The 27,653-nt window shown below is 41.0% G+C and overlaps 1 protein-coding gene across 1 annotated transcript; it reads right to left on the bottom strand.

Moving 5' to 3' along the window:
- Positions 1 to 1,760: 1,760 nt before the first annotated feature.
- PPP2R3C (protein phosphatase 2 regulatory subunit B''gamma) lies at positions 1,761 to 27,313 on the bottom strand. The gene is made up of 13 exons (XM_056134313.1): positions 27,182 to 27,313; positions 22,955 to 23,082; positions 21,330 to 21,434; positions 20,635 to 20,747; positions 18,972 to 19,069; positions 17,873 to 17,943; positions 12,265 to 12,397; positions 11,757 to 11,812; positions 11,608 to 11,683; positions 9,650 to 9,786; positions 6,432 to 6,569; positions 4,079 to 4,138; positions 1,761 to 2,244 (listed from the first exon to the last, which is right to left on the bottom strand). The coding sequence occupies exons 1-13, from the start codon at positions 27,237 to 27,239 to the stop codon at positions 2,056 to 2,058; spliced, it is 1,362 nt and encodes a 453-aa protein (XP_055990288.1). The 5' UTR covers positions 27,240 to 27,313; the 3' UTR covers positions 1,761 to 2,055.
- Between the last annotated feature and the right edge of the window lie 340 nt (positions 27,314 to 27,653).

The following is a 27,653-nucleotide window of genomic DNA, read 5'->3' as shown; positions in this document are numbered from 1 at the left end:
AGTTACTCCCACAACAGTGCCCCGAGACACACCAAATTCCATCAAGCACTAATAATCCTATTTTGCTTTTCTTTTTCCTTTATGTCATTTGCATGGTTTATTTAGCAATGTCCTTTTTGTATAGACACAGAAAGACAGGTCATGCTATGCTTTGTGACATGGGAGTAAATTGACTCCATAATAATATTTATTCCTGGGCTTCCATACTTACTTAAGCCTCAGTTGCCCTTAGTTCCTAGCACTCTAAAAGCAGAGTCCCGATGAAGGGACTGGGTGGACTCAGGGCAAGCTGTAAGCTACCCTGGCATTGAAAGGAGACAAGCTAAGTGCCATAAATGTAATAACAGTGCGGTCAAGGAACAAACTCTGTCATGACCAAAAAAGAAGTAACTGAATAAGAACCCTGCTGGGGTTAGGAAAGACTAAGCTGGCCTGAGGATGCGGTCTGGAATACATAGTGAGATGTTCCCAGGAAGAGCCAACCTTTAAGCTTCTCTAATCTTGTTGCATTTAGTATTGTATCACTATGGTTTTTCATCTGTCTAGGATATGACTTGGAGTCTCATTAGAAAAAGAGTATTTTAGCTGGTACCCTTCAGACTTCCTAGGTCTGGATGCCTTTATTTTCCAGCTCTGGGAACTTTTCAGCAATGATGTCTTTGTTACTTTCTCATTGGGGTTGACTTCCTGTCCTGCTGGGATGATTTTTATGTTGTTCTTACTGAATTCATCCCAAAGTTCTCTTGTCTTCTTTTGATTTATTTTGAGGTATTTTTCCTTTTTCTGCTATTGCCTTAAGGTTTTGTGCATCATTTTTAAGCTCACTGATTGTCTTTAGCTGCTGTTACTTTACTGTTGAGGGCATCCATTGAGTTTTTCATTTCACCTCAGTTGCCCTTAGTTCCTACCACTCCAAAATTTTGTAATAAAAGCCTTTTCTGCTTGTAGTTTTCTTATTTCTGCTCTCATATACTCCTGTGTTTTATTGGATGTCCATTCCACTGTTTCTCATTAAACATCCTTACCATGTTAAATGAGCTCATTACTTATGTGGGTGGATATTCCTTGTGGAGTCTTCAGGACTCCTATATTCATCTACTTCTCATGGTGGGGTTCTGCTGTTTACCCGTGGTGCCTCTGGTAGTCGGGATGTGATTCTTTCCAATATACTCTCAGTGTCCCACCCTCACTGCCAGGGAGAACTCTGGGGGAACTCCGTGGTTGGTGGTCTCTTCTTTGTCAAAGATAATTCCCTTCCAATTTGATTTTCCAATGTGATTTGTAGAGCCTCTTGCTCTACAAATTAGGGAATGCATTAGGGAATGCATTCTTTGGCCAGAACTTACTGCTACTCTGATTAGGGTTGTATTTTTTCTTGCACTCACTGTTACTTTTGTCCGGTTTGGGGAAATGTTGATTGGAGAAGGGATTTAGTAGGCTATTGGCCTAATGTGATTGGGGTAGCCAGGCCTGGCCTGGTGAAAGTTCAGTATAGGAAGCCAAGAAGTGGATCTTATGGGATATGGACAGGGAGATGCAGTTAAGCTAATGTGGCTTCCTGCTGGGAAAACCACGCCCACTGCTAGTTTGACCTGTGGGAAGAGCCAAGCTTTAGCAGTGTTCCGGGTCAGTCATAGATGTATATTTAAATCCCACCTGTTTGTTGGAGGAAAATCCTTTCCTGCATAGCATTCACATGGGAGGCCTATGAGGTGCATGCACTGGGAAAGTTTCTTCCTGCAGGCTCTTCAAATAAAATATTCTTAATGACTGCATGTCAGAGCTATTCCATGAAAACTATTATTTCTGAAGATTAAAGTGGACTCCTACTTTCACCAGGTCACACCTGTACTATCAATTTACTACCTCTTAATTCAGCACTTAATCCTGGTAACTTTCAAAGAACCACAACCAAAATTTCAATCACCAGAACATTTGCTGTATTCTACAGGCACAGAAGTGTTTTATTTAAGTCTTTTTTAAGGATTGTGCACCAAAGGTTTTATATGCTACATTCAAGTTTATCTTAATGAATATAATCCAGTCTTTGAGAGATCATGTATCATCCAGGTCTGCCGAGTTCTCATTGTCATTTGCAACAAGGGCTTCTCTGTTCTCGTAAGTCCAGAAGCCATTCAGATCTATTAGAATGGTGGTGACTGTGTCCCCTTGATTACTGTTAATTAAATCCTGAAGAGAAATTTTTAAAGGATCCTTTGGCTTTACCATGTCAAAGATTTCATCCTACAAGGAAAAAAAAATTACAGTGAAATATCTATTATCTATACATATACAGTGAAATATGATATCTGATTTACTTTCTATCACCCAGCTATGTAAAATTCAGGGCTAGGACTGGAGCTTAAGAAAAATTTGTTCATTTTTTTCTTTGCTATTTTACAGACAGGAATTTTTTTTTCTCTACTTATAATCACATTTGCTGGAAAATATGCAATAGTTATCCTCATTTTAAAGAGGAGTCAGTTTAATGCAAATAACAGCTAATTAGTGGCAAAAGTAGCTAATGTTGTGCTTTGTGAGAACTCTCTTTGTTTTTTAGGCCAGACCTGGAAGTGTGTGATGTAAAAACAGGGATCATTCCTAGCAGGTTCAGGGAACCATATGTGGCTCCAAGGGATCAAACCTGAGTTTGTACCATCACTCTGGCCCCATTAATGTCATATTTTATAAATAAATCTTAACTTCTTATACTTTTTGGTTGATGGTAAAGCAAAGGCTCAGATAAGTACAAACTCAGTTCAAGTTGAAAACTTTTAAATGCTTCAAAGCCAAGACAGCCAAAGGCTTCATTTCCAATATTAAATGTCAACATTTTACTTGGACCTTGGGTGGGTAGGTGAGTAGGAGGGAGGTGGTCTTTTTGTTTTGTTTTTTTGGCTATACCAGGCAGTGCTCAGGGATCACTTCTGGTGGTACTTAGGAAAGCAATAAGTGGTGCCAGAGATTGAAGCCACGTTGGCTGCATGCAAGGCAAGCGCCTTAGCTGCTGTACTTTAGTCCCTGAGCAGGAGTGAGGGTGCCTGTATTAAAGAATAATCCAGAATAGTGCCAAAATTTACTGGAATCAGTGGAAGAATTTATATTACAAAATGTACTATATGAATACTTTTAAGAAGTTTGTATATTCCATTTCTTTTTTGGGGGGTGGGCATGGTTGGGCCACCCCTGGTCATGCTTGGGGGCAATTCCAAGCTCTGTGTTCCAGGAACCATCACTGCCAAGGATTTTATATTGGGGTTGGCCACAAGCAAGGCAAGTACCTTAATCCATGCACTAACTCCTGGCCCTAGTACATGTTATCTAATCATTATAGTAAGGAGGCAAATTTTTGTTTAAACGGTTAAAATAATTTAGGTAAAGCATACAAATTTTTTAATCTTGTATGCTTGTGAAACCATCCTTTCTAGATTGGTGGTAAAATTACAGTTCCTAAATTGCCTGTTATATAGTTTCAAATTTATCTCATTCATATTAAACCAAACTAGCTCTTGATCTTATAATGAAAGCTGGATGGGTTATTTCATTATATTGAATATAATTAATTTGAACCTGTTGACATTATACTAAATGTTTTCCATTAACTGTGAAAATCTGATTACTAAAACTGCTGAGTAGCAGCATATGCTTCAAATAGTGATAGACTTCCCAGTGTATGATTAATTATTTCCTTAAATAATACAAAGCAAGCAAGCAGTCTGAAGTACTAAAATTCAAACAGGTCTTGTTAAAATGTCAGTTGCCAGGGAGCTGGCTTAATGCACATGCTTTACATGGTCCTCAGTGTTGCAAAGTTCCCAGGCAATGAGCCGCAGGTAGCCCCTGTGTACCTCCTGGTGTGGTCCCCAAACAAAACAAAAACATCAGTTTACAAGATATAATGATTCTCTTAATTTTCAAACAAAATGTATACTCACTGTGCTCATAAACTATATACACAAAAGGCATTTGCCCAAATAACAGCAATTACTTATCTTGGCTCAGCACTTTATTAAAATTACTTTTGTATAAAATTTTATTTAATATATACGACTTTGTGGTAGTAAGATAAAAAAGTAACCTTGACATCTTGAAATGAAACAGGATCTTGTCCATGGATTTTCATTAGTTCCTGTATAGCCTGCATTTGGTAGAAATAAATCTGTAAATTAAAAGTAAAACACACTACAGCCCTATCCCTCTCTTCTGGTACTAGGGGCCCTTTCCTATTCTCCTTCCTTTCCTGTTGGATTACAAGCCTCATCCTTTCAACCACTCATTAATACTTTCAATTTTCTTGGCTTAGCTTCACATTCAGCAAAATCTTAAGCCTGGATCTGTAGGATGATCAGCCTTTCCAGTCTATCCTTCAGACTACTGCTGCTACTACTCAGATGGGCCTTGTTGCTACTACTCAGATGTGACCTGTTCCTCTATGAACAGCTGGAAACTTCCCTTCCCATTCTACACTTATGCTAAATAGAGCTACATTTTAACAACAAAAAATATTGGAAGGACGACTGCAGTCCAGCTGGACTAATATTTTAGGAGTGAGTCATTCACTGAAAATGTTGTTTAAAATTTAGTGTGTTGTCAAACCAAGGGCCAACTCGGTCGCTAGTGCCACAGACTGCAATGTGCAAAGGAGTCTCTTTGAAGCAGAGCTGCATCTGTGTCTACGCTCAGCTATTCGAGCAGTTTACTTGGATGGTATGTTCTGGAGTGCACCATCACTTGTTTCAGTACTTGACATATGAAGGTATGAAAATTCTAAGAATAATCCTAGACTTGCAGGCTCAAGATTGGTAATTTGTAATTTGTTACGTTAGCGACAACTAATGTAACCAAGCCTAACTAAACTTTGATTTTAATAAATAAAGGTATGAAATATCTTTAATTATTCAAAAAGCATATTCTATAATTATAAAAAGTATCTTGTGAAAAAAAATTGAGAACTTACTTTTCAAAAGTTTTATTTGTCATTTATTTAGCCTAAGAATATTCAGATGTTTTTTATTTTTCTCTTTTTGGTTTTGGCCCACAACCAGTGATATTCCTGGCTCTACATTCAGGAATTATTCCTGGAAATGCTCACGGAATCATATAGGATGCTGGGAATTAAAGGTGGATCAGCCATGTGCAATGCAAACACCCGATCCAGTGTACTATTGCTCCAGTCCAATATTTAGTTTTTGGAAAAAAAATCAAACTGCATCCTAATATTGAAATTTATTCTTCTGCTAAATTATGAATTATGTAAACTCAGAAAGCAGGAAAGCAGGAAAGTTGTTTTTAACATACCAAAACTTTTAAAAAAAAGTCTTCTAGAGGGGGCTGGAGTGATAGTTTAGCAGGTAGGGTGTTTGCCTTGCACTCAGCCAACCCAGGTTCAATTCCCAGCATCCCATATGGTCCCCTGAGCACTGCCAGGAGTAATTCCTGAGTGCAAAGCCAGGAGTAACCCCTGTGCATCACTGTATTATACCAAAAAGAAAAAAAAGAGTCTTCTAGGGAAAAAATGGCTTATAATAAAAATATGAAAATGTTTTTACTATTAAAATTTTTTTTCTACGTTTAACCATGTGTAAAAGTCAGTCTCTTGCACACTTGTTATTAGGGGCTGGGAGACAGACTGCATACAAAGCATGCAGATTGTGCCCGGGTTTGATCCCTGGCAGCGGTATCGCATGTTCCCAAGCACTGCAGAAGAATTCTGAGCAGTGAGCTGGGGATCGGCCTCCAATAAACACTGGGTGTGGCCAAAGTAGAAAAAAAAATCACCAAAGAAGGATCTCAGAGATACAAAGAAGACAGATATTCCTGTTTGGGGGAATGAGGCAGGAGTCGGGATTGGAGAGGGCTTGGGACCACACTTGGTGTTTGGAATCATTCCTGTAGGTGCTCAAGGAACAATATATGGTGCTGGGGATAGAACCCAGGTCAGCCATATTCAAGGGAAGTGCCTCAATCCCCATGCTATCTTTCTGGACCATTATTCCTGATTTTATACTGCGTGCATCTAGTTATCTGTTGAGGTATTAAATTATTCTTAATAACCAACTAAGGAACAAAATAAGTACTTCAGCAAATTTTATACTGAAAAGCAACACAATTCTGGCCCGTTTAAATATTATTTTCTTAGTATAGCAAAAGTATGAACAACTACCAAAGTCTACAACAATTTTGTTAAAAGGAACAAACTTTTCTAAACATTTAATAAAGCTCCTGTAGTTTTCTTGATCATCAATAGCACAAATTTTGTATTGTGCCTTTGTATCTCCAACAACACTAGTATACTCCGATGTTTAACACATTGTTAGTATATCTCTTTGTTAAATCTAAACATAAACTGGATAAAACTGTCACTGAATAAGTAGTTTAAGACAAATGTTTTAATATATCTTAAGGCATGATGGATGACTCACAAGACTTACCCTAAAGAAATAGTTAAGGGAAAAGACATTCAGATAACCTTTGTTCTCTATATCAAGCAATTTGAAAATATATTGAAGAGCTGCAGGTTCTTTTCGGTTTTCTAATGCAAGAACAAAATCCAGGTAGGTTTTGTAATCCTACAGAAAAGAAAATAATGTTCTTTAGAAGCATTAGTTGAAATTAATGGGTAATGTTCTTTTTGTTGGTTTTTGTATTTGGGCCACACCTGGTTGTATCTGGGGGTTGTTCTTGGGAGTTCCTCCTTCTTGTGCTCAGGGAAGTATGCAGGGCCAGGCATTGAACTCGGGCCTCCTCCTTGCAAAGTATGCACTCAGCCTAAAAATCTCTCCAGCCTCCAAAGTGCACTTTTCCCTTTTTTTTTTAGTGCCATCAATAATCAAACACAGGACTCATCCATACAAGAAAATTGCTGTACCACAGAGCTACATGGTCTAGCTCTGTCCAGATTTTTTTTATTATTCACCAGCAGTCATCAGTACTATAACCTGCTCACTGTGCATTGTAAATAGCTGTGGGAGCTGAGTCACAAAACAGTTACTGCACCTTTCCCCGTTTCCTTTGCAGCTGGCTTACAATGGTGTTACTTGAAAATGATGATTAGGGCTAGGAGATGGCTCACAGGGCTGCAGCACATCCTCAGTGCACATACATAGAGGCCTGTGTGGGATCCACAGAGCAGCATAGTCCCAAGCACCGATGGGGAGCCATCCCCAAGCTGCCATAAAAACGACCTAATCAACTGAAATTATTTTTAATGCTAAATGATAAAAAGCCTAAAACTTTATCAATTAATAATATCTTTCAATTATCTTCTGACAAGATGACCATTTTTTTTCTCCAAGATGACCATTTTTAAGCATTATATTTAGAAAATATATCGGATCCCTAACAGTTTTTTGCCAGTGCTCACATGTAGTGATGAGGATCAAGCCACAGCACATGTAAGCCAAGTACCTTTAGACCTACACTGTCCCTCCAGTTCTGATAGATTTTTTCTGGGTTTTTTTTTTTTTTTGGCTTTTTGGGTCACATCCAGGGCTACTCAGGGGTTACTCCTGGCTCTGCAATAAGGAATTATTCCAGGCGGTGCCCAGGTGAACTTTATGGGATGCTGGGGATTGAACTCAGGTGGGCCCCACAAGCAAGGCAAACACCCTACCTAGCTCTGGACTCTAGCCCCAGTAGTCTCGTGGCTTCCCCCGCCCCCGTCACACCCAGTTATGGTCAAGGGTACTCCTGGCTCGGCATTCAGAAATTACTCCTGGAAGTGCTTGGGGGACCATATGGGACGCTGGGGATTAAACCTAGGTTGGCCACATACAAAGCAGATGCCAGCCCCGCTATATTATACTCCAGCCCCTCTGATAGGTTTTTTAATAGTAAAAATATTGATTTGGGGGCCTAAAAGTAGGTTTTGCATATAGGATGCTCAGGTTCAATCCCCAGCAACATGTGGTTCTCTGAACACTACCCAGAATGACCCCTGGCCACAGAGCTAACACAGGTCACATATGTGACCATAGTCCTCAACGCAGACATACAAATATGAAAATAAAATACTGTATTAGTGCATTGATTAAAAAACAAAAGGGAATGTTAATTTTTAGCTACTAATATAGCAATTTATAGAATAGTACATTTCCTTTCTTTTAAACTTTTTTAGGAATTTTTTACTGGCATTGTAAACCTGCTAGGATTTTAATTTAATTTAATTTTAATATTTTATTTATTGAATTACCGTGAGAACAGTCACAGAGCCTTTCAGTTTAAGTCTCGGTCATACACTGATCAAACACCCATCCGTTCACCAGTGCACATTTTCCACCACCAAGAACCCCAGTATACCCCCTTCCACCCCTCCCCCTCCCTGTGTGGCAGATTTCCATTTTACTCTCTCTATGTTAATTACATTCAATATTATGACAAAAGACCCATCATTATTATTTGGAATTTTCCCTAACAATCAGACTTGCCAAAAAGACATCATTAGATAATTTGTTTTCTATTGCTGATTATGAAGAGCATATGATGTCATGTGGCCGCTATACAACTTATTTCTTAAATTTAAATCATGGCATATGTGGTATTCATTTATTCTATATTGCTTGTTATAAATAATTTGCTAAATTATTTGCATACACACACACACACACACACACATATGGGCTGGAGCGATAGCACAGCAGGTAGGGCATTTGCCTTACACACAGCCGACCCGGGTTTGATTTCTCTGTCCCTCTCGGAGAGCCCAGCAAGTTACCGAGAGTATCTTGTCCACACAGCAAAGCCTGGCAAGCTACCCATGACGTATTCAATATGTCAAAAACAAGTCTCACAATTTGTTGTTAGACATTACTGGTGCCTGCTTGAACAAATCAATGAACAACGGGAGGAGAGACAGTGCTATATATGGTATTATGTTTGAATAAATTGTCCATATGAAAATAGTCAACAGGAATTGCCGATTTTCAGGGTCTTTTTCTTGTATTCACCTTCTCTAATAGGTGCACTGACAAATAAAGTATTAAGGCTTTTTTGGAGTTCTCATGGAAAGCAATATTTTTAAGCAAGTTTACCTTAAGTTTAAAGGCTCCAGATCTTAGTTCTGTCAGTTCATATACTTTTTTGCTTTTAAGCCCTGTATTCAGGGTTTACTCCTGACTCTGCACTCTGATCACTTCTAGCAGGGGTCAGGGACCATATGTGATGCCAGGATGGTACCAGAGCCAGCTGAGTCCAAGGCAAGTGCCTTAAGCCCTATGCTATCTCTCTGGCCTCTCTTTTTTTTCCTTCCTTCTTTGCCTCCCTCCATCCCTCCCTTCCTTCTTTTTTCAGTTAAACCATCTTGAGATACAGTTACAAAGTTGTTCATGATTGGATTTTGATCACAGAGTATTCCAACACCTGTCCTTTCACCAGTGTATACATTTCCCACCACCAATCTCCCCAGTTTCCCCTATTATACTCCCCACTCCCAATCTGCCTCTAAGGCAGGAACATCTCTTCTCTCTGTCTCTGTCTTTCTTTCCTTTCGGGAACTATAGTTTGCAATACAGGTACTGAAAAGTTATCATGTCTACATTCTTTTTAAGATACTATTACATTTGAAAATAATTAAAATAATGCTGTTAATGCTTCAAGAAAAGGTTTTGTGGAAATCTGGGAGATTAGCCTTTAAAAATATTTAAACAACTACCATTTCTCCATCATAAGTGAGACACTCCTGGAAGACCCGGTCTAAGAAGACATTGGTCATGGTTGCTGTTCCGTAGCGAGAGAGCTCTTCTTTACTGAGCATACCATTGTGATCCTTATCCAGATTCAAATACTGGCCTGGGGAAGAAAGGACAAAACAGACACTGATGACCAAAAGAAGATTTTAGTTACAAAAATAAGTTAGCAGACACTTCAAGATAGTCTTTAGTGTTCAGTCTGCAACTTTTTGAGAACTTTCTAGTTTCTACGTGGGGGGGGCTGGAGCAATAGCACAGCGGGTAGAGCATTCGCCTTACACGCGGCCAACATGGCCGACCCGAGTTCGATTCCTCCGCCCCTCTCAGAGAGCCCGGCAAGCTACCGAGAGTATTCGATATGCCAGACACAGTAACAACAAAGTCTCCAATGGAGATGTTACTGGGCCCGCTCGAGCAAATCGACGATCAACGGGAGGGCCTTTACCTTTACCTTTACCTTTACGTTGGGTGGGGGTGGGGGTGTCAACAAAAAGCTTGAAATACTGCATGCTAAAAGAGAGATTCAGGACTGCCAAATGATCCAGGAGACAACCCTACACAATGATGTAGTAAAATTCAAGGGAAGGGTCAACCAGGCCAGAACCTGCCTCCAGAGCCCTGCAAGGAATAGCATTTCATCAAAAAGTAGAACTATGCTGAGAATGATGCTCCGAGTCAGAGGTTCAAATACTGACTGGGTTCCATTGAAGAGTAAGAGGGTGTAGTGACACAGAAAGTGCTAAAATCACTTGTACATAACACAGTTTTGTAATCTAGAATAATCACTTTTTAATTGATCCATTTGTATTGACCTAGCACTGGTTTATGTGATTGTGAGTTTCCAGAATGCTTTTTCACACCTCTTCAAGACTAAGTTGTCATCCCTCAACAGCCATCAAAAGGACATCCCTATCCACCTACCAAAACACACTCCCCAAAAACATACCCCTGTTAACCTTAGCTCTACGCTTTTTCAGTTTTTAGATTCTGGGGCCTTATCCAGCTATCTTTATGGACCACTTCTCACAGGACACAGGACTCGGGGACCTTATGCCATGGCAGGGATGGAACCTGTACAGAATGCATGCAAGGAAAATGCCATACCCCAGTACACACTCACTCTCTCTCTCTCCCTCTCTCTCTCTCTCTCTCTCTCTGCTTCTAGCTCTACAGTCTGAAACCAATTGTTAGTTTGGGGCTGGTCTTATCTGTGACTTAATTTTTTTATATTCCATATGACTGAGATAATCAGGTATTTATTTCTCTTTCTAGTATAATCCTTTTCTTTTGTTTGTTTTTGGGCTATATCCAGTAGTGCTTAGAATTACTTCCTCCTGGCTCTGTGCTTTAGGATCACTCTTGGCAAGCTCAGGGTACTGTATGGGATGCAAGTGCCCTACCCACTATATATGACTGCTCTGACCTATACTATACTAACTCTTGAGGTAAACAAAATACATTGATTTTCCGCGTGCGCGCGTGTGTGTGCATGTGTGTGTGTGCGTGTGTGTGTGTGTGTGTGTGTGTGTGTGTGTGTGTGTCCGTGTCCCAGTTGAAGCTCCAGAGTCACTCTTGGTAGTGCTGGGAATCATTTCAGCCCTCCCAAATGCAAAACATGCACTTCAGTCCTTTGAGTTATCTCTGGCCCCAGAAATTTCCCCATTGATATTTTTTGGGGAAAAGAGAGCTTGGCCAAGCCCAATGGTGTTCAGGGGTCATTCCTGGCAGTGGTTAAGGGACCATATGCAGTGCAAAAGATTGATCTAGGGTTGGCCACATACAAGGCAAATTTTCTTAATTCCCATGCTATTATCTCTGGTTTTAAGAGTATGTTGATCTTAAGGTAAATTACCAGATGTATAAAATTGTCCTTTGAACAATTAACTGAGAAAATATATTTTATACTATGACAAGAACATACCATAAACCCGTAGGGCAGAAGGAGCAGAAAACCAATTTGTTTCTTGACTCTCTTTGGACAGTTCCTCATCCCTTAGCTAAATAAACAGAGAAAAAATTAGAAGCTAGCAATTTTCAAGTGATATAATCAAGTAATTTAAAAACATTTACCTCTAACAGATCATCTAGAAAGCTGCATGCTAAAATATCTTGAATTTTGATCTTCCCTTTAAACATAAAAGAAACACAATTACAAAATTTCATTTTAAAAATAATTCAATTTTATATAGTATTAATTTAGATGAGCAATCACATTTGTATTTTAAAATTCTCAAGCTTTTTCTGGAATCTATATAAACCTAGCATAAAACCATAAGCAAAACATAAAAATTATATTAATATCAATGATGTTGGAAAAGTGATGCTTTGTTTTGGGCCATACCCAGTAATGTTTAGGGGTTATTCCTTGCTCTACACTCAGAAATTAATCCTGGCAGTGCACAAGAACCATAAGGGATGCCAAGGATCAAACCCAGGTCAGCTTCCTGCAAGGCAAGTGCCCTATCTACTGCACTACTGCTCTGGACCTAGAAAATGACATTTTTAAGATTTCCCTTAAGCTACTGAGATTTAGAAATAATAATAACCTCACAATTTCTAAGAAAAGATTCTTTTTTACCTGTTCTTAGAGGGTCTAAAAAAAAGAAGAACTTCCTAACAGCCGTACAAACATAAAAGGAATAAAAAGATTTTTCCAGTCCATCTAATTGTGGCAAAGTGGGAATAAGTTCCAATATGTAGTTTTCTAAGTCCTGAAAGAACAAACAGAGTAAAGCCATGAGAGTTAAACAATGTTGTATCTTCATCAGTGGCAAATAATTTCAGTCCTAAGTGTTATTCAGTATTAATACTATAAAAATGATTAAATAAGCCATAACTATGGTAGGACTGAATTTATATTAAATTTTGATTCACTTTTTAATTTAAATTTTAACATTTTTGAATAGGTAATACAGTCTACATAGCTTGATATTCGAGCCCGGCAAGCTACTGAGAGTATCGCACCAGCACGGCAAGAGCCTGGCAAGCTAACCGTGACATATTTGATATGCCAAAAACAGTAACAAGACTCACAATGGAGATATTACTTGTGCCCGCTCGAGCAGATCGATGAACAATGGGAGGACAGTGCTATACAGTTTGATATTCAATGGACCCTGTAAGTATTTTCCCTGAGAAGTCTACCTCCTATCCATTTCTCTGTATTTATCAGGTTATGTTCCCAGAGGTAAGTGGTGCACACACAAGTCAATACATTTTTTTTCTATTTTTCTTGCTCCTTTTATAAAAGATATGGCAGGATATCCATGCATATTTTTGCTTTTAGCATGTAACAATATATTTGCCGTCATTTCATATTGGCTCTCAAAATAGAACTACTCTTGCAAAACAGCTATATATGACCATATTCATTGTATGGATACATCATCATCTATTTAATCTTTATTCTATTGAAGGTCATGGAAGTTGCTTCTTTCTCTTTTGCCACACTAAGAATGAGGCTGCATCGGAGAGCTACAGTAAACTCACAGGATGCAACAGGAGAATGAAGATTTTTGAGCGTTACAGCAACACGTGGTGGAGTCTGCCTGTGAGCTGTTGCTCTGAGTTACAGCTATGAGCTCAAGAGTGTTCATATTTTCAACATTAGGTTAAAATACTTTCCTTCTGATGCCATCAATCTTTGCAGGAAACAAAGAGCCAATCTATATTTCTTTAAATCTTACATTTGAATATTTAAGTGACTAGTAATGCCCAATTCCAAACCCCAACCCCTTCCCTCTCTACAAAGACTCCATTTTTAGGAAAATGCTGAGCTAAACAAACATGTTTTTGTAATTTAGATATCAACAACACTTAAAAGATGCACAGTCATTTGGGACATGAAACTAGAATTCTTTATTGATAACTTGGTCTCTCTTATTACATGATAGGAAATAAATGATTCTCTTAGTACCTTCCTAATACCTTACAATCCAAACCCACAGCAGGAATACTAGGCACGTTATACAATTTTCTCTGAAAAGGGGGAAAATTCTGGGGCTGGAAGATAAGACATGCACACGGCCCAGATCTGCTTCCTGGCACACAGTCTCCCAAGAATTACTGGGTACAGCCCTGGAGGCCCCCACTGCTGCTCAGGTGTCTCACATATATTTGGTACCACAGGTCTGAGCAACACTATGGCCTCAGCCCTTTGCATAAAACCATAGGCCCAGCTGGACAAGGATTTCTGGGGGGCCCCCTGGGCCTCCTAAGCACTGCTTAATGAGGGAATAATTCTGGACATTTTAAAATAGTCATGCAGAGGCTGGAGTGATGGTACAGTGGGAAGGGATATTTTGCCTTGCACTCGGCCAACCTGGGTTCAATTCCTAACATTCCATTTGGTCCAAGAAGCACCACCAGAAGTAATTCCTAAGTGCAGAGCCAGGAGTTACCCCTGAGCATTGTCAGGTGTGATCCAAAAAGCAAATAAATAAATGTAAAACAAAAGTAGTCATGTACTGGAAACACTCATGAATAATCGAAAGTTTCCACTACTTCTATTATTTTTAATACTATTACACTTTTTAAAAATGATTTGAATATATAAATTCCCAATTTGCTATATTACAAATAAAATAAACAAAATGACATTCTTTCATCCTTTAAAAGGCCTTTGAGCACATGAAAAAATGCTCCACATTGCTAGTCATCATGGAGATGCAAATCAAAACAACAATAAGATATCATCTCATACCACAGAGATTGGCACACATTCAAAAGAACAAAAAATTAGTGCTGGCGTGGATGTGGGGGAAAAGGGATGCTCTTTCACTGTTGGTGGGAATGCTGACTGGTCCAGCCTTTCTGGAAATCGATATGGACAGTCCTTCAAAAATTAAAAATTGAGCTTCCACATGATCCCGCAATACCACTTCTGGGAATATAGCCCGAGGATGCAAAAAAGCACAGTAGAAATGACATATGTATCTGTATGTTCATTGCAGCACTGTTCACAATAGCCAAAATCTGGAAACATGGGGGTATGGTGCCGCCAACTGGTCAACTTGTACCTGCAGGGTGAGTGCATCAGCAGCCTGATGGTCCCTTCAGGCTTCCTGATACCCCCAAATTGCCCATGTGCCTTTGGCCAGACCCCAACAACTTGGGAACAAGTTTACCAAGAAATTAATCTGCCAAAAGTTAGGTATGTGGGAGCCACACCCACAAACCACCTCCAGCTCAGCTATACAAGCTCAAGGCTTTCTCAGAGTTGGGATGGGTTATCTCCCCTGACTTCCCAATATACATGGACGCATGGGCAGTCACCCCCATGAACCAACTCCAGCACCACCCTGTAAGCTCTACTACTGGCCTTGCTTCACAGAACCCAAAATAGATCTCGAAAGAGATCAAAAGCTGCAGTTAAACTCAGATCCATGCATGGCTGAACAGACTGAAGTAAACTGGAGGGGGCAGGTTGGCCTGTGCTTACACAAGCAGAGTCCCCGGCATCACTTATTTCCACAATCTAAAGTCGCCACCATACCCCCAGCCTGACTCCACCATCTCTAGGATGGATCTTACCAAGATATAATCTGCTGAAAATTTTGTAATGTGGATCTTAGCACACCAACAGCCCTGGCTCAGAGACACAGAAGCAAGTCCTGGAAGACACCACAGCGCCGGAGATCTCTCCGGGCCCCATACCAAGACAATTATCACTGGGGCACCCCAGATGGAGCAGGTGCAGTTCCCTTCCCCTCCACCCCACCACACCTACTCCATATGGAATCCTGGTAACCAAGAGCTTCCACAAGCCAAGCCCAGGTATGTGGATTCCAGGACTAAATCTCCAGATGACATGGCAGCAGAGGACCTAGGCTGCCCTTCCCTGGGTCCCCGCCCACCTGCCCAGAAGACTGGCTGTCACTCCCACAATTCGCCTCCAGGTGCCATCTTAGTGCAGCAACAGCTCTGTCCCAGAGTCACAGCAGAGCAACCAGTACCGGAAGATACCACAGTGCCAGAGATCTCTCTGAGCCCCATACTGAGCCAATATCACCAGGGCACCCCAGATGGAGCAGGTGCAATCTCTCCACCTACTCCAGATGGAATCCTGGTGACCAAGAGCTTCCACAAGCAAGGCCCAGATGGGCGGGTTCAGGACTAAATCTCCAGGCCGCATAGCAGCAGAAGACCCAGGCTGTCCCTCCCTGGGTCCCCACCTGCCCAGAAGACTGGTTGTCACACTTACAATTTGCCTCCTGGTGCCATCTTAGCATACCAATAGCCCTGGCCCAGAGAAACAGCAGTGAGTCCCTGAAGACACCACAGCGCCAGAGATCTCTCCAGTCCCCATACCAAGCCAATATCACCAAGATACCCCAGATGGAGCAGGTGCAGTCTCCCCACCTACTCCAGATGGAATCCCAGTGACCAAAAGCTTCCACAAGCAAGGCCCTCAGTATGAGGATTCTAGGACTAAATCTCCAGGCCACATGTCAGCAGAGGACCTGGGCTGTCCCTCCCCAGGTCCCTGCCCACCCAGAAGACTGGCTGTCACACCCACAATTTGCCTCCGGGTGTCATCTTAGTGCACCAACAGCCCTGGCTCAGAGATTCTCAACTGAATCCCAAAATGAATTAGTGCCATACAGAGATGTCTCTGGAACCCAACCATTTACAATCTAGAAATTTACATTTACAATCACGGGCACGCGAGTTCTCATGATATTCAAAATGAGCAATGGAAAATAAATTATCTAGCATCTGCCCCTGACAGGCAGGCTTGAATGGTGGTGGGAAAATTCGAGCAAAACATAATGCCCAAAATTAGAGAAAGAGTATTGGGGAAATTGTCTGCCACAGAGGCAGGGTGAGGACTGGGATGTGTGTTGGGGGTGGAATACTGGAGACATCAGTGGTAGAGAGTGCACTGGTGGAGGGATGGGTGTTCCATCATTATACGGCTGAATCTCAAATATAAAAAGCTTTGTAACTCTATCACATGGTGATACAATAAAATAAAAATGTAATGTGGAGTTCATACCCAATTCAATCAGCTTAATGAATGGCTGAACAATAGCAGTACTCCTACATTATTAAAAAAATACATCTGGAAACTACCCAGGTGCCCTAGAACAGATGACTGGTTAGAGAAACTTTGGTACATCTACACAATGGAATACTATGCAGCTGTTAGGAGAGATGAAGTCATGAAACTTGCTTGTAAGTGGACAGACATGGAGAGTATCATGCTAAGTGAAATGAGTCAGAAAGAGAGTGACAGACATAGAAGGACTGCACTCATTTGTGGAGTATAAAATAACATAACATGAGACTAACGCCCAAGGACAGTAGAGACAAGGGCCAGGAAGATTGCTCCACAGTTGGAAGCCTGCCTCATGAGCGGAGGAGAGAAGGCAGCTGGAATAGTGAAGGGATCACTAAGAAAATTATGGTTGGAGGAATCAGTAGGGATGGAAGATGTGTGCTGAAAGTAGATAATGGACCAAACATGATAACCTCTCGGTATCCGTATTGCAAACCATAATGCCCCGAAGTATAGAGTATGGGGAATATTGTCTGCCATGGAGGTAGTGGGAGGGTGGAAAATGGCAGTATATCGAGGATGATGGTGGTGGGAATGTACACTGGTAGAGGGATGGGTGTTTGATCCATGAAAGCTTGTAACTATCTCGAGGTGATTCAGTTAAAAAAGGTCTTTTGAAGGATGGATAGAAAGAATCTAAAAGGAAATTTTTGTGATCAATGTATTCTTTAAAAATATTTTGTTAAAGTTTATTTGTAGAAACAAAATCAATGTAAGAATCATCTACAATCCCTGACAGCTGCTGATAACAACCCTGGCTGGTTTTACAGGTATGGGGGATACGGGATTGGGCCACACCTGGATGCCAGGGATCAAACCTGGGTTGACCATATGTAAAGCAAGTGCTCTACCCATTATACTAACTCTTTGGCCATACTGTTACCATCTTGGTGTTGATGGTAGTTGTGAAAGTAGGTTAATACTGCACCAGGAAAATAGTGCAAAGGGCTGGACTCATGCTAACGTTCATTCCTCTTCACCTATGGCCCCCTGAACACTGCCAGTACTAACAGAGAGGGCCTGATGGAGCTAGCACCACTGAACTCAAGCACCAAACCATCTGACCACCTTGTCAACTACTGCTGGGATGAGCCCCTGCAGATAAATAAAGCAGATTAATACTTACTGATTCCCGAAGGTACCCTTGTCCAGCAACATCATATAAACTGAGTCCTATTCTTGTTTGATGAAGCCACACTTTAAATAAATGAACAAATGAAGTTTAATTTTAATATCTATCATATAAACAAAAGGAAATAAAAGAGTGAAGTTAGAGGAACAAGCTAATCTAACTCTATAAATCTATTTCTTCTCATATAAACCTCATTAACCCCCAAATTTTTCAGAACAAAATATGCCTAAAATTAATGGAAGACTTTGACAAGTCTATTATACTTAAGCATAAATAAAAATTATACCTTTGGGGATATTATTTGCTACCTATTCAAACTTGGAGTTGCGCCAAAATGGAACTCTGAGTGCAACTATGTCTTCAGTGAAGTTGCACTTATTCTACTGAGACTAATTACAGTAACCAAATGTTAGTTAAAGATGTTACACATAGGACTTTAGAAATCACTATGGAACTTAAATAATAACAGTTCAACTGTTTAATAAAAACTCCCTGAATTGATGCTATCATTGTGAGTCTGAAACTAACCTCACAGGCAATTAACCTAAATATATTGATGAAATGTAGTTATCAGTGAACAAAATTATTTTAAACCACCAGACATCATTTCAGATTTTGGTATATTTACTTGGCTACTGTCTTTTTTAAAAATGGTAATTAACTCATTTATGGTAGGAAATCTAAGTTCTATTAAGTTTCAGGAAAGAATTAAAACAGGATAACAGGGATTGGAGCAATAGCACAGCGGGTAGGGCATTTGCCTTGCATGCAGCTGACCCGGGTTCAATTCCCATCATCCGATATGGTCCCCTGGGCACTGACAGGAGTAATTCCTGAGTGCAGAGCAAGGAGCAATCCCTGAGCATTGCTCGGTGTGACCCAAAAAGCAAAAAAAAAAAAAAAAAAAAAAAAAGAAAAACCTAAAAAAACAAAATATAAAACAGGATAACAAATGTTGGTTAGAAGAAAAGAAATTCTGCTATTCAAACTTACTGAAAAAGTTACTTTTCATGGAAAAGATACTGTAAAAACAGGGGCCCAATATCCACTTGATTTACACAGAGGAGTTTGAGCACAATGAAGATGAACTTACCCTTTCTCATGACATAATTAAAGAACTGCATAATAGAGATTCTTCCATAAGAATCTGTATGAAGGAGTTTAGCAAAAACTTTTGCTGTGAAAAACTGCCTAGAAAGGAAATAAATATGAAAATAATTTAATATAAAAATAACTTTCATATGAATTAAAAAATAGAATACATTCAAGTAATTTTTTAAAATTATTAAAAATAAAAATTGAGAGACTTGTTACTGTTACTGTATTTGGCATATTGAATATCTCGCCCGCACGGCAGAGCCTGAGAAAGCTACCCATGATGTGTTCGATATGCCAAACACAGTAACAACAAAGTCTCCAATGGAGACGTTACTGGGCCCACTCAAGCAAATCGATGAACAACGGGGAGGACAGTGACAGTGACAGTGAAAAATAAAAAGGATGCACAGAGAGGCTGGAAAGACAATACAGCAGGTAGCACGTTTGTCTTGCATGTGGCCAACTTGGGTTTAATCCCTAGTATTTCATTTGATCTCTGGAACCCCACCAGGAATAATCCCTGAGTATAGAGCCAGAATAAGCTCTGAGCACAGTCAGATGTGACCCAAAAAACAAAAACAAAAAGGAGGGGACGGGGGTGACAGAGAGAGAACAGGGATTAAAGCACTTGCCTTGCATGCAACCAACCCTGGTTGATCCCTCGCACTGCAAATGATTGCCCCAAGCACCTCCAAGAATGAGCACAGAGTCCAGAACAGCTCCCAGAACTGCTGCATCAGGCTCAAAAACATCCCCCCCCTCACCCCCAAGGAAAGTAAATGATCTGTAGTTCTAACCTTCAAGTGTTTTAAGTTGCATGTATATTCTATTGCTTGCAGGATACCTAAAGTGTTGAAAATAGAGGCCAGGGAAACAGCTTAAGTGGAAGAGCAAATGCTTTGTATGTAAGGCCCTCATTTCAATCCTTAGCATCATGTGGATCATCAAGCACCACTGTATAGCCCTGATGGTCCCTGAGTGCTGTCAGGGTGACCCTGGTGGCCACAGCATTGTACACTAGGCCTGAGCACTGGACCTTGGAATCAAGCATCACTGGGAGTGGCCCTAGCCTCCCAAGCACTGTTGGGGTAGTCCCTATTGTAAATAAAGACAGAACAAACTATTATTTCTTTTAATGACTCCATGAGTATAATTTCTTGACCATAATTTTATTAAGAGTCAGATAAGTAGCTCTGTGGTAGAGCACATGCTTTGTATGTGTGAGGCCCTGGGTTCACTAGTAACTTAAATTGACTCAAGCTGCCATGTCATTGTCTTAAATTTTCATTCACTGTATCACTGTCCTCCCATTGTTCATCGATTTTCTCGAGCAGGCCCAGTAATGTCTCCATCATGAGATTTGTTGTTACTGTGTTTGGCATATCGAATAAATCACGGGTAGCTTGCCAGGCTTTGCCGTGCAGGCGAAATACTCTTGGTAGCTTGCTGGGCTCTCCAAGAGGGGCAGAGGAATTGAACTCGGGTTGGCCAGGCTGGCCGCGTGCAAGGCAAATGCCCTACCGCTGTGCTATCGCTCCAGCCCAAATTTTCATTAATATCTATTACATTAGATATTAATGAAATATTGAACATTGAAAATGCTTTTAAAAATAGAAAAAAATGCTTTAACAAAGATATTTGTTAAATATAATACTTACTTGCATTTTGATCCAGCTTTTTCACCAACTTTCAAAAAACTTTCATAATTAATCATTGATTCTTCTCCAATCATAGGTGGTGTCTGGTGCTTGTCCAGCAAAAACCATAAGTTCTTAGAATAATTAAAGTGTTAAAAGAGAACAAAAATTTTAAATGTAAGTATATTCTTTCCATTAAAATGATCCTGCAGTAGCAGAGGATCTTGCAGTAACTTTTTTCTTTTTTGATCTTGCAGTAACTTAATATTAAAATGAATCTATCCCTTTTATTCTTTGATTAGTAATATCATAATAAAAATAGCTAGTGAATATTAAATGCCTACTAAATTGTTAAGTTTTCATATAAACTACCTCCTCAATTAATATAATTATATGATATAGATAAGGCTACCCCACCTTTATAAATCAGAAATGAATCATGGGAATATTAACTCTATCATCCAAGATCATAAAGTGAGGCTGGGATTTAAACCCCCATTGTCTGACCTGAAAGCAGCAGTTCTAAACTTAGGCCTACAGACTTTCCAAACAAAAGAGAACGATCCTCGGTAGATGGGGCCAGTCTGAAGTTCTAAGCTGGTTCTGGCAGCTAGCACTGTTTCCAACATGGTACAGAGAAACCCTGAGCTCCTGAATGACTGAAGTACAAATAAGAAACAGCTAGCATCCAAAGCCACCTTTCATTCCATTCTTACCTGTAATTCTTCATTGTCTAACAGCTCTCTGCTTTTCCTTTGCAGAAAGACAGCTCTGGATTCCTCTCTTAATTTTTGCAGTAAAACTTCATCTTCAGCTGGCAACTGAAAATACATTGCACAGTCAATTTCTAAACATAAATACTAGGCGATAACTATGTATGTCATTGCCTCAAATTCACAAAATCACAAATCACAAATCATCCTGTTAATCGTCGATTGCCTCGAGCAGGCCCCAGTAACATCTCCTTCATCCTAGCCCTGAGATTATATTCAAGGCTCTTTAGGAGAATGAGACCCATCATTGTTACTGGTATTTGGCATATTGGGTACGACACAGGAAGTTTGCCAGACTCTGCCGTGTGGGCAGGCTACATTCGGTAGCCTGCCAGTTTGTCCAAAGTAGGAATGAGGTAATAAGATGTCATAATAAGATGTCCAGTTCTGGGAGCTAGTTTTTGTATTTCAATTTTGCTTAAAAAGTTCATTGTAGACTATAGACCGAACGTGATTGCCACTCAGTGTCTCTTTTGCAAACCACAGCACTCAATAGGAGAGAGATAACAAAAGGGAATGCCCTGCCACAGAGGTAGGGTGGGATGGGAGGGGATGGGGGGTGGGAAGGATACTGGGATCAGTGGTGGTGGAGAATGGGCACTGGTGGAGGGATGGGTATTCGATCATTGTACAACTGAAACCCAAGCACAAAAATTTGTAAGTCTACAACTGTACCTCATGGTGTTTCACTAATAAAAATTTAAGAAAAAAAAAAGTTCATTGTACAAAAATACTTTGGGGAGACTAAAGAGATAGTGTGATGCACTGAATGGATGGTCTGCATAGAGGAGGCCCAGGTTCAATCTTCACAACATATGGTTCCGGAAATACCAGGAGCTTACCCTGAGCACTGCTGGGTGTGGTCCTAAAACCAAATAAACCCCATCCCCCCCAAGAAACACTTTAGGGCTAGGTAGTTTGCTCAGATGAGAGATTACTTGTTCAGGTCATGAGTTCAATCCCCCTCTACCACATGGCACTCCCAGCACTGCTAAGAGGGGGCCTGGTAGCCATCAACACTTTCAGGCCCACATCACTGAGGAGTATATCACTCCCCCTTCAAATATAAGGTAAAAGTGTAACTTGTCCAATAAACTCGTCCCAAAGAAAGGTCTGACAGCTTGACCCAACCGAATACTAATATCTGTAATAAAAATTAGAAAGAAAAAAAAACCTATCAATTGAAGTCAGGAGATAGCAAGTTTGTGTTCCTAAACCAATTTTGAGAGATCTGGGGCAACACTTGTGTGTACTTTGGCATCACTCCTGGCTCTGAGCTCTGGGATTTGCTCCTGGATTAGCTCAGGAAACCATCCAGTGCTGGGGACCAAACCTGGGCCTCCTGCATGCAAAGCAGGTGCTCAGTTTGTTCAGCTATTTCTCCAGCCCTCTTAAAACAATATATGTAGACCTCAAGATTTTATTAGGTCCTAATCATGACAAAATAAACAAGAATGAAGAAATATATAAAAGCTAGGAATTCTTAATTTGTTTATGACATAAAATTCTGATCCCACTAAAAATTACATTTTATAAACTGCGAGACAATTTGGCTTGCTACTACTTACCCTATAATAAAACCGGGGTATGGTCTTATAGAATTCATTTGTGTTTTTTCCACCTCCTTTCCATTCAGAGTAGTACCTAGTAAATAAATCCATTTCTTCATCTTTTAATTCCTGCTCACTTTTCTTTTCTGGTAACAAAATAAATTAAGAAGAGAAGCACTTTTAATGTCAAATTTTTACTTGAGTCTGGATACTTTAGTCTTAAAGTTATATTGCCAACATCTATGTTCTTTATTTAAACATCAATATTAACTTTCCTCAGCCACAGCCATGCTGAGACCACTCTCCACACATCCGGACAAGCCTCATGCATAAAGGAACCTGCAGAGGAACCCAGGCATGCAGGTCCTGGGGCTGAGATCTCCAAGCATGCTCGGATCGGGACTGGGCCTTTTCCACCCAGATCCCCCATCTTCCAGTAGGTAGGCGTTACACCCACCAGCTGCTGTCGGCGCCAGGTGGTCCCATCAATGGCCAAGACCCAGAGACTATAAATCCCAGCTCCCGGAAGCGACATCTTATTATCTCGTTTTTACTTTGGAGAACCCGGTAGGCTACCGAAAGTATCCTGCCCGCACGGCAGAGTCTGGCAAACTTCCTGTGTTGTACTCAATATGCCAAATAGCAGTAACAATGATAGGTCTCATTCTCTTAGCCCTAAAAGAGCATTGAATATGGCTCTTTTAAAATCTCAGGGTTAAGAAGAAGGAGACATTACTGGTGTCTGCTCGAGGCAATCTACGAACAACAGGATGATCGTGATCGTGATTAACTTTCCTTAAATACCAAGAATGCACTGAAAAAACCTCCCATCTTAAACCATATCTCTGTAATTCCTCTACTTCCTTTAGCAATGTAATTGACTCTTCTCAAGTTCCTCGAACTCTCTTATAGACCTTCGGCACATTCTTAATTCAATCACAAGTATTGACAAAGCACATGCTATCTTACACAGAGCACCTTACTAGACACTGGGCTCGAGTTTACTGGGGGGAAAAAAAAGGTACAGCCCTTGACCTCATGGGGTTTCTGCCTTCTAGTCACATTCCTGTACCTAATGTCAAACTCTTCCATCTTCAGCACCCTTTTGGGCACTTTCACCCTTCCTTCTACCTGCTCATTGGAATTTAGCTCCAAATTCTGTCACTTGTGGGCTACAGCAACTAGTGCATCCTGCTCTTCACCTCTGATTATGAACCAGTATATTCTGCATCTAATTTCTTTTTTGCCCATGGTTTGTTGACAAACTGGATGTGGGCACTGAAATAAGACAGTACTCCTAGATATCTCTGAAAGTATTTCTGATCCTCAGTTGTAGAGATCAAACCCAGAGCCTCTCACATACAAAGTAAATGCTCTATTTTGAGCTATCTTCCCATCCGCCCCCTAGAAACTGACCTGAGTCGGTGGGACCTCCTGCCAATTTCTTTGTTCTTTATTTTATTTTATTACTGCTACTTTCTAAGAGATAAAATTGAGTGGAAGAAAAGAAGCATCTGTTGGGAGAAGTTAAGGCTAACTAACGTATGTATTAGATACAAGAGGCAATGTCAAGTAGGCAATTGGATATAGAAATGGGAAGAGGTTTCATGGGAAGGGGGGCGTTTCGCTCCGCCCTTCACGCCCTACCGAGGCCACCGGTTGCCCCCCCGCGAGCGGCTCTCCAGCATGGCCAGGACTCCAGAACACAGAAACCAATTTCTTAACTATCTGACTTTCAGTAGAAATACTTCCAGGGTCAATAGGTAAAAGAGCAGAAATCCAAAACCAACATTTAATTCTTGAACCCAGCCGTAGAAAGCAAATCACTTCACAATGCTTTTTCAACATGTCTGATTGGGGGGGGGGGGGGGTAAACTCTAAATAATAGTGGTGAATCTTTTATTGAAACAATGAATCTAATCAAAGCAGATAGAGTGTTAACTAGAATTCATCTGCCTCACAGGGACGGGGAGGGGTGGGGGGTGGGGTTTTATTGGGGTTCTTCATGGTAAAAAATAAGTATTGGTAAAGGGAAATGTGTTTGATATTTGCATGACTGAGACCTAAACCTGAAAGCTTTGTAACCTTTCCCACAGTGATTCAATAAATAAATTAAAAAAAAAAAAAAAAAAAAAAGAAATGGGAAGAGGTTTAAGTTAGAGATACAAATTCAGGAGACAATAGAAAATATAGTGTTTAAACCCAGTAAGACTATAATTTCACTATGAAGATCAATGAAAGCAGTATAAGCTCAACAAAGAGTTAATCTTGGCATTCCAATGATAACTTATTAAGAAGTGGGGAAGCAAAAGACTGAGAAAGGATAACGAGCAAAGCAAGAAGAAAATTAAGAGTGTGTTACCCAGAAACAGAGAAAATGCATGAAGAAAAAGTTAAATAGCTACATTTCTTGGTATAGACTACTGGCCAAGCAAATAAAGGGAAAACTAAAAACTGGTCCCTGAAACATGATATAGATCAGGTCTACAACAGGGAGCTTCAACCACCGGTCTATGGATTGACACTGGCCTGCAGGTGTACAGTTTGAAACCCACTGGTCTATTACTTTGGTTGTAACTGCTAGTATGTGAACAGGTATGATGCCCAGGTAGTGACCTGCAGTTGTGAAAAGATTAAAGAATGCGATTCTACAAGATTCCCTGGCAAATAGGACTTGGAGAGACAAATATAGATTTAACCAACAACCCTTTCGACAAGTGTTGCTGTAAAGGGATCAGAGAAAGGAGGCATAGCTAGAGGTGGACATGGAGGGCAGTTTCTCTTAAGATGAGAGAAATATCACCCTGTTCGTATGATGATGACAATGACTAAGAGAAGCTGATAACTCAGGAGGTGACAACTGTGATAACAGGAGGGAAAGTGGTTTCTAACACGCTTGAAAGGAAATAGCCTGAACAACTGTACAGCCTATTGGATTTATCACTTGACTTTCATCTCCATACAAAGCATAAGTCAAGGAGTTTTTGTCTGTCTCACTTGCTGCTGTAAGCCTAGAACAGTACTTGGCAGTACCTAATGGAAATGCAAAGAAGAGGGTTTAAAGAGTGAAGGTGGGGCCGGAGAGATAGTACAGCAGGTAGGGTGTTTGCCTTGCTGGCCCAGGTTCGATCCCCGGCATCCCATATGATCCCCCAAGCACCGCCAGGAGTAACTCCTGAGTGCAGAGCCAGGAGTAACCTCTGAGCATAACTGGGTGTGATACCAAAAAACTAAAAAAAAAAAAAAAGTGAAGATGAGGAGAAAGCAGGAGATGACTTTCAGGGTTCCAGCCCACTACACGTTCCACCTTGAACACCCATAGCAACAAGCCCGGTGTAGCTGCTGAACACTGCTGGGTGTGGCACATAAACTTGGGAAAAGGATGGGGGTGGAGGGGATAAGAAATCACTAAGACAGGTAACTTTTTGGATAAGTTTTCCCTTGAGTGGTGCAGAGAAATGTAACAAGTCAAAACAGAATGTGAGAGCAAATGATTATTCATAAAAGTAGAGTTTTACAGCTTGTCAGATCTGATGGATGTGATGCAGGAGAAAAGGAAACTCTTGAATGAAGAGACTGAAGGAGAATACAGTGGGCAATACTGAGTAAGGGTTGTCTTCAACAGGTGAGGGGCTGACAGAAATGGAAAATTGGAACAGATAAGCTCTTGTTTCTACTTTTTCAAATACATTCAGATGTTTAACAGATAGGACATGGGAGGGCTGGAAAGTCGGGAGACGGGCAGAATTGCCTGAAAGTGTGGGGCAGTGATTGCCTCGGGAAACAGAGGAGTGAACGACTGGAAAACCCACTGTTGGCTGCTGGGCATGGATTTCACTGAGACTATGCACCGCGATTCCGTTTTTCCTCCTGTTAGTTGATCTGCATTTCGCGCGCAGGAAGGAGACAACTGATTATGAGATCTGAAATGGTTAAGGCGGGACCCGCAAAGAGACTCAAAAGACAGCAGGATCAATGGATTCCAGGTCCTGGCAGGAAGAACTGTGGGATGGGGCTCTCAGTTCCTCTGCATAGACTAGGTCAAGATCGCGGAGGCACCCTTCGGGAGAAGCTTTTCATCTCTCCCCAATCTAGAAAAGGCGAATCCACACTCCACTCCGCCTCCTTTGTCAGGAGAGGTTTTACGAGTGGACTCGGCTCCAGGGGCCAGTCCTTCCCCTTCTTTCCCCACCTCTCGGGGCGTTCAAGGCTGGACGTCTAGCGGGCGGCCCCTCCCCAACTCACTCTTTAGATCGGTGTTGGGCGTCGCTAGCCGCTGGCGAAGGATTTCTTTCCAGTCCATAGCTGACTCCCGCGCTCCGGCGCCAACATTTGCTCTTTGGACGAGCTGCGGTTCCAGCCCCCAGAGGCACAGACGTCAAACCCCGCCCAACCGCGTAAAGGTTAGGAAAGTCCCTCGGCCGCCATCTTGGATGAGGGCGGAAGTCGGTTAAGGAGGGGGCAACACTATTAACTAGAGCCACCGCAGGCAATACGACGATCGAGCTAACGGGGGTGCGGGAAACAGATGTGAAAGAGAGAGAAAAATAATTCTCCTTTGGGAAGCGCCCCTACTTCAGCAACTCCGATTTTAAAGCCGCGCTTCCACGTCTTCATGTTGGGCCAGAGCGCATGCGCACCACGTGACCCGGGACGCCATTGGCTTTTGAATAAAACTAGGGATAAAACTTTCTTCACTATGTTTTTGTGTGACCCA

This window comes from Sorex fumeus, unplaced genomic scaffold (assembly GCF_029834395.1).
Source record: "Sorex fumeus unplaced genomic scaffold, SorFum_2.1 ptg000098l, whole genome shotgun sequence".
Classification (NCBI taxonomy): domain Eukaryota; kingdom Metazoa; phylum Chordata; class Mammalia; order Eulipotyphla; family Soricidae; genus Sorex; species Sorex fumeus.
This window is presented reverse-complemented; position numbering and strand designations above follow the sequence as displayed.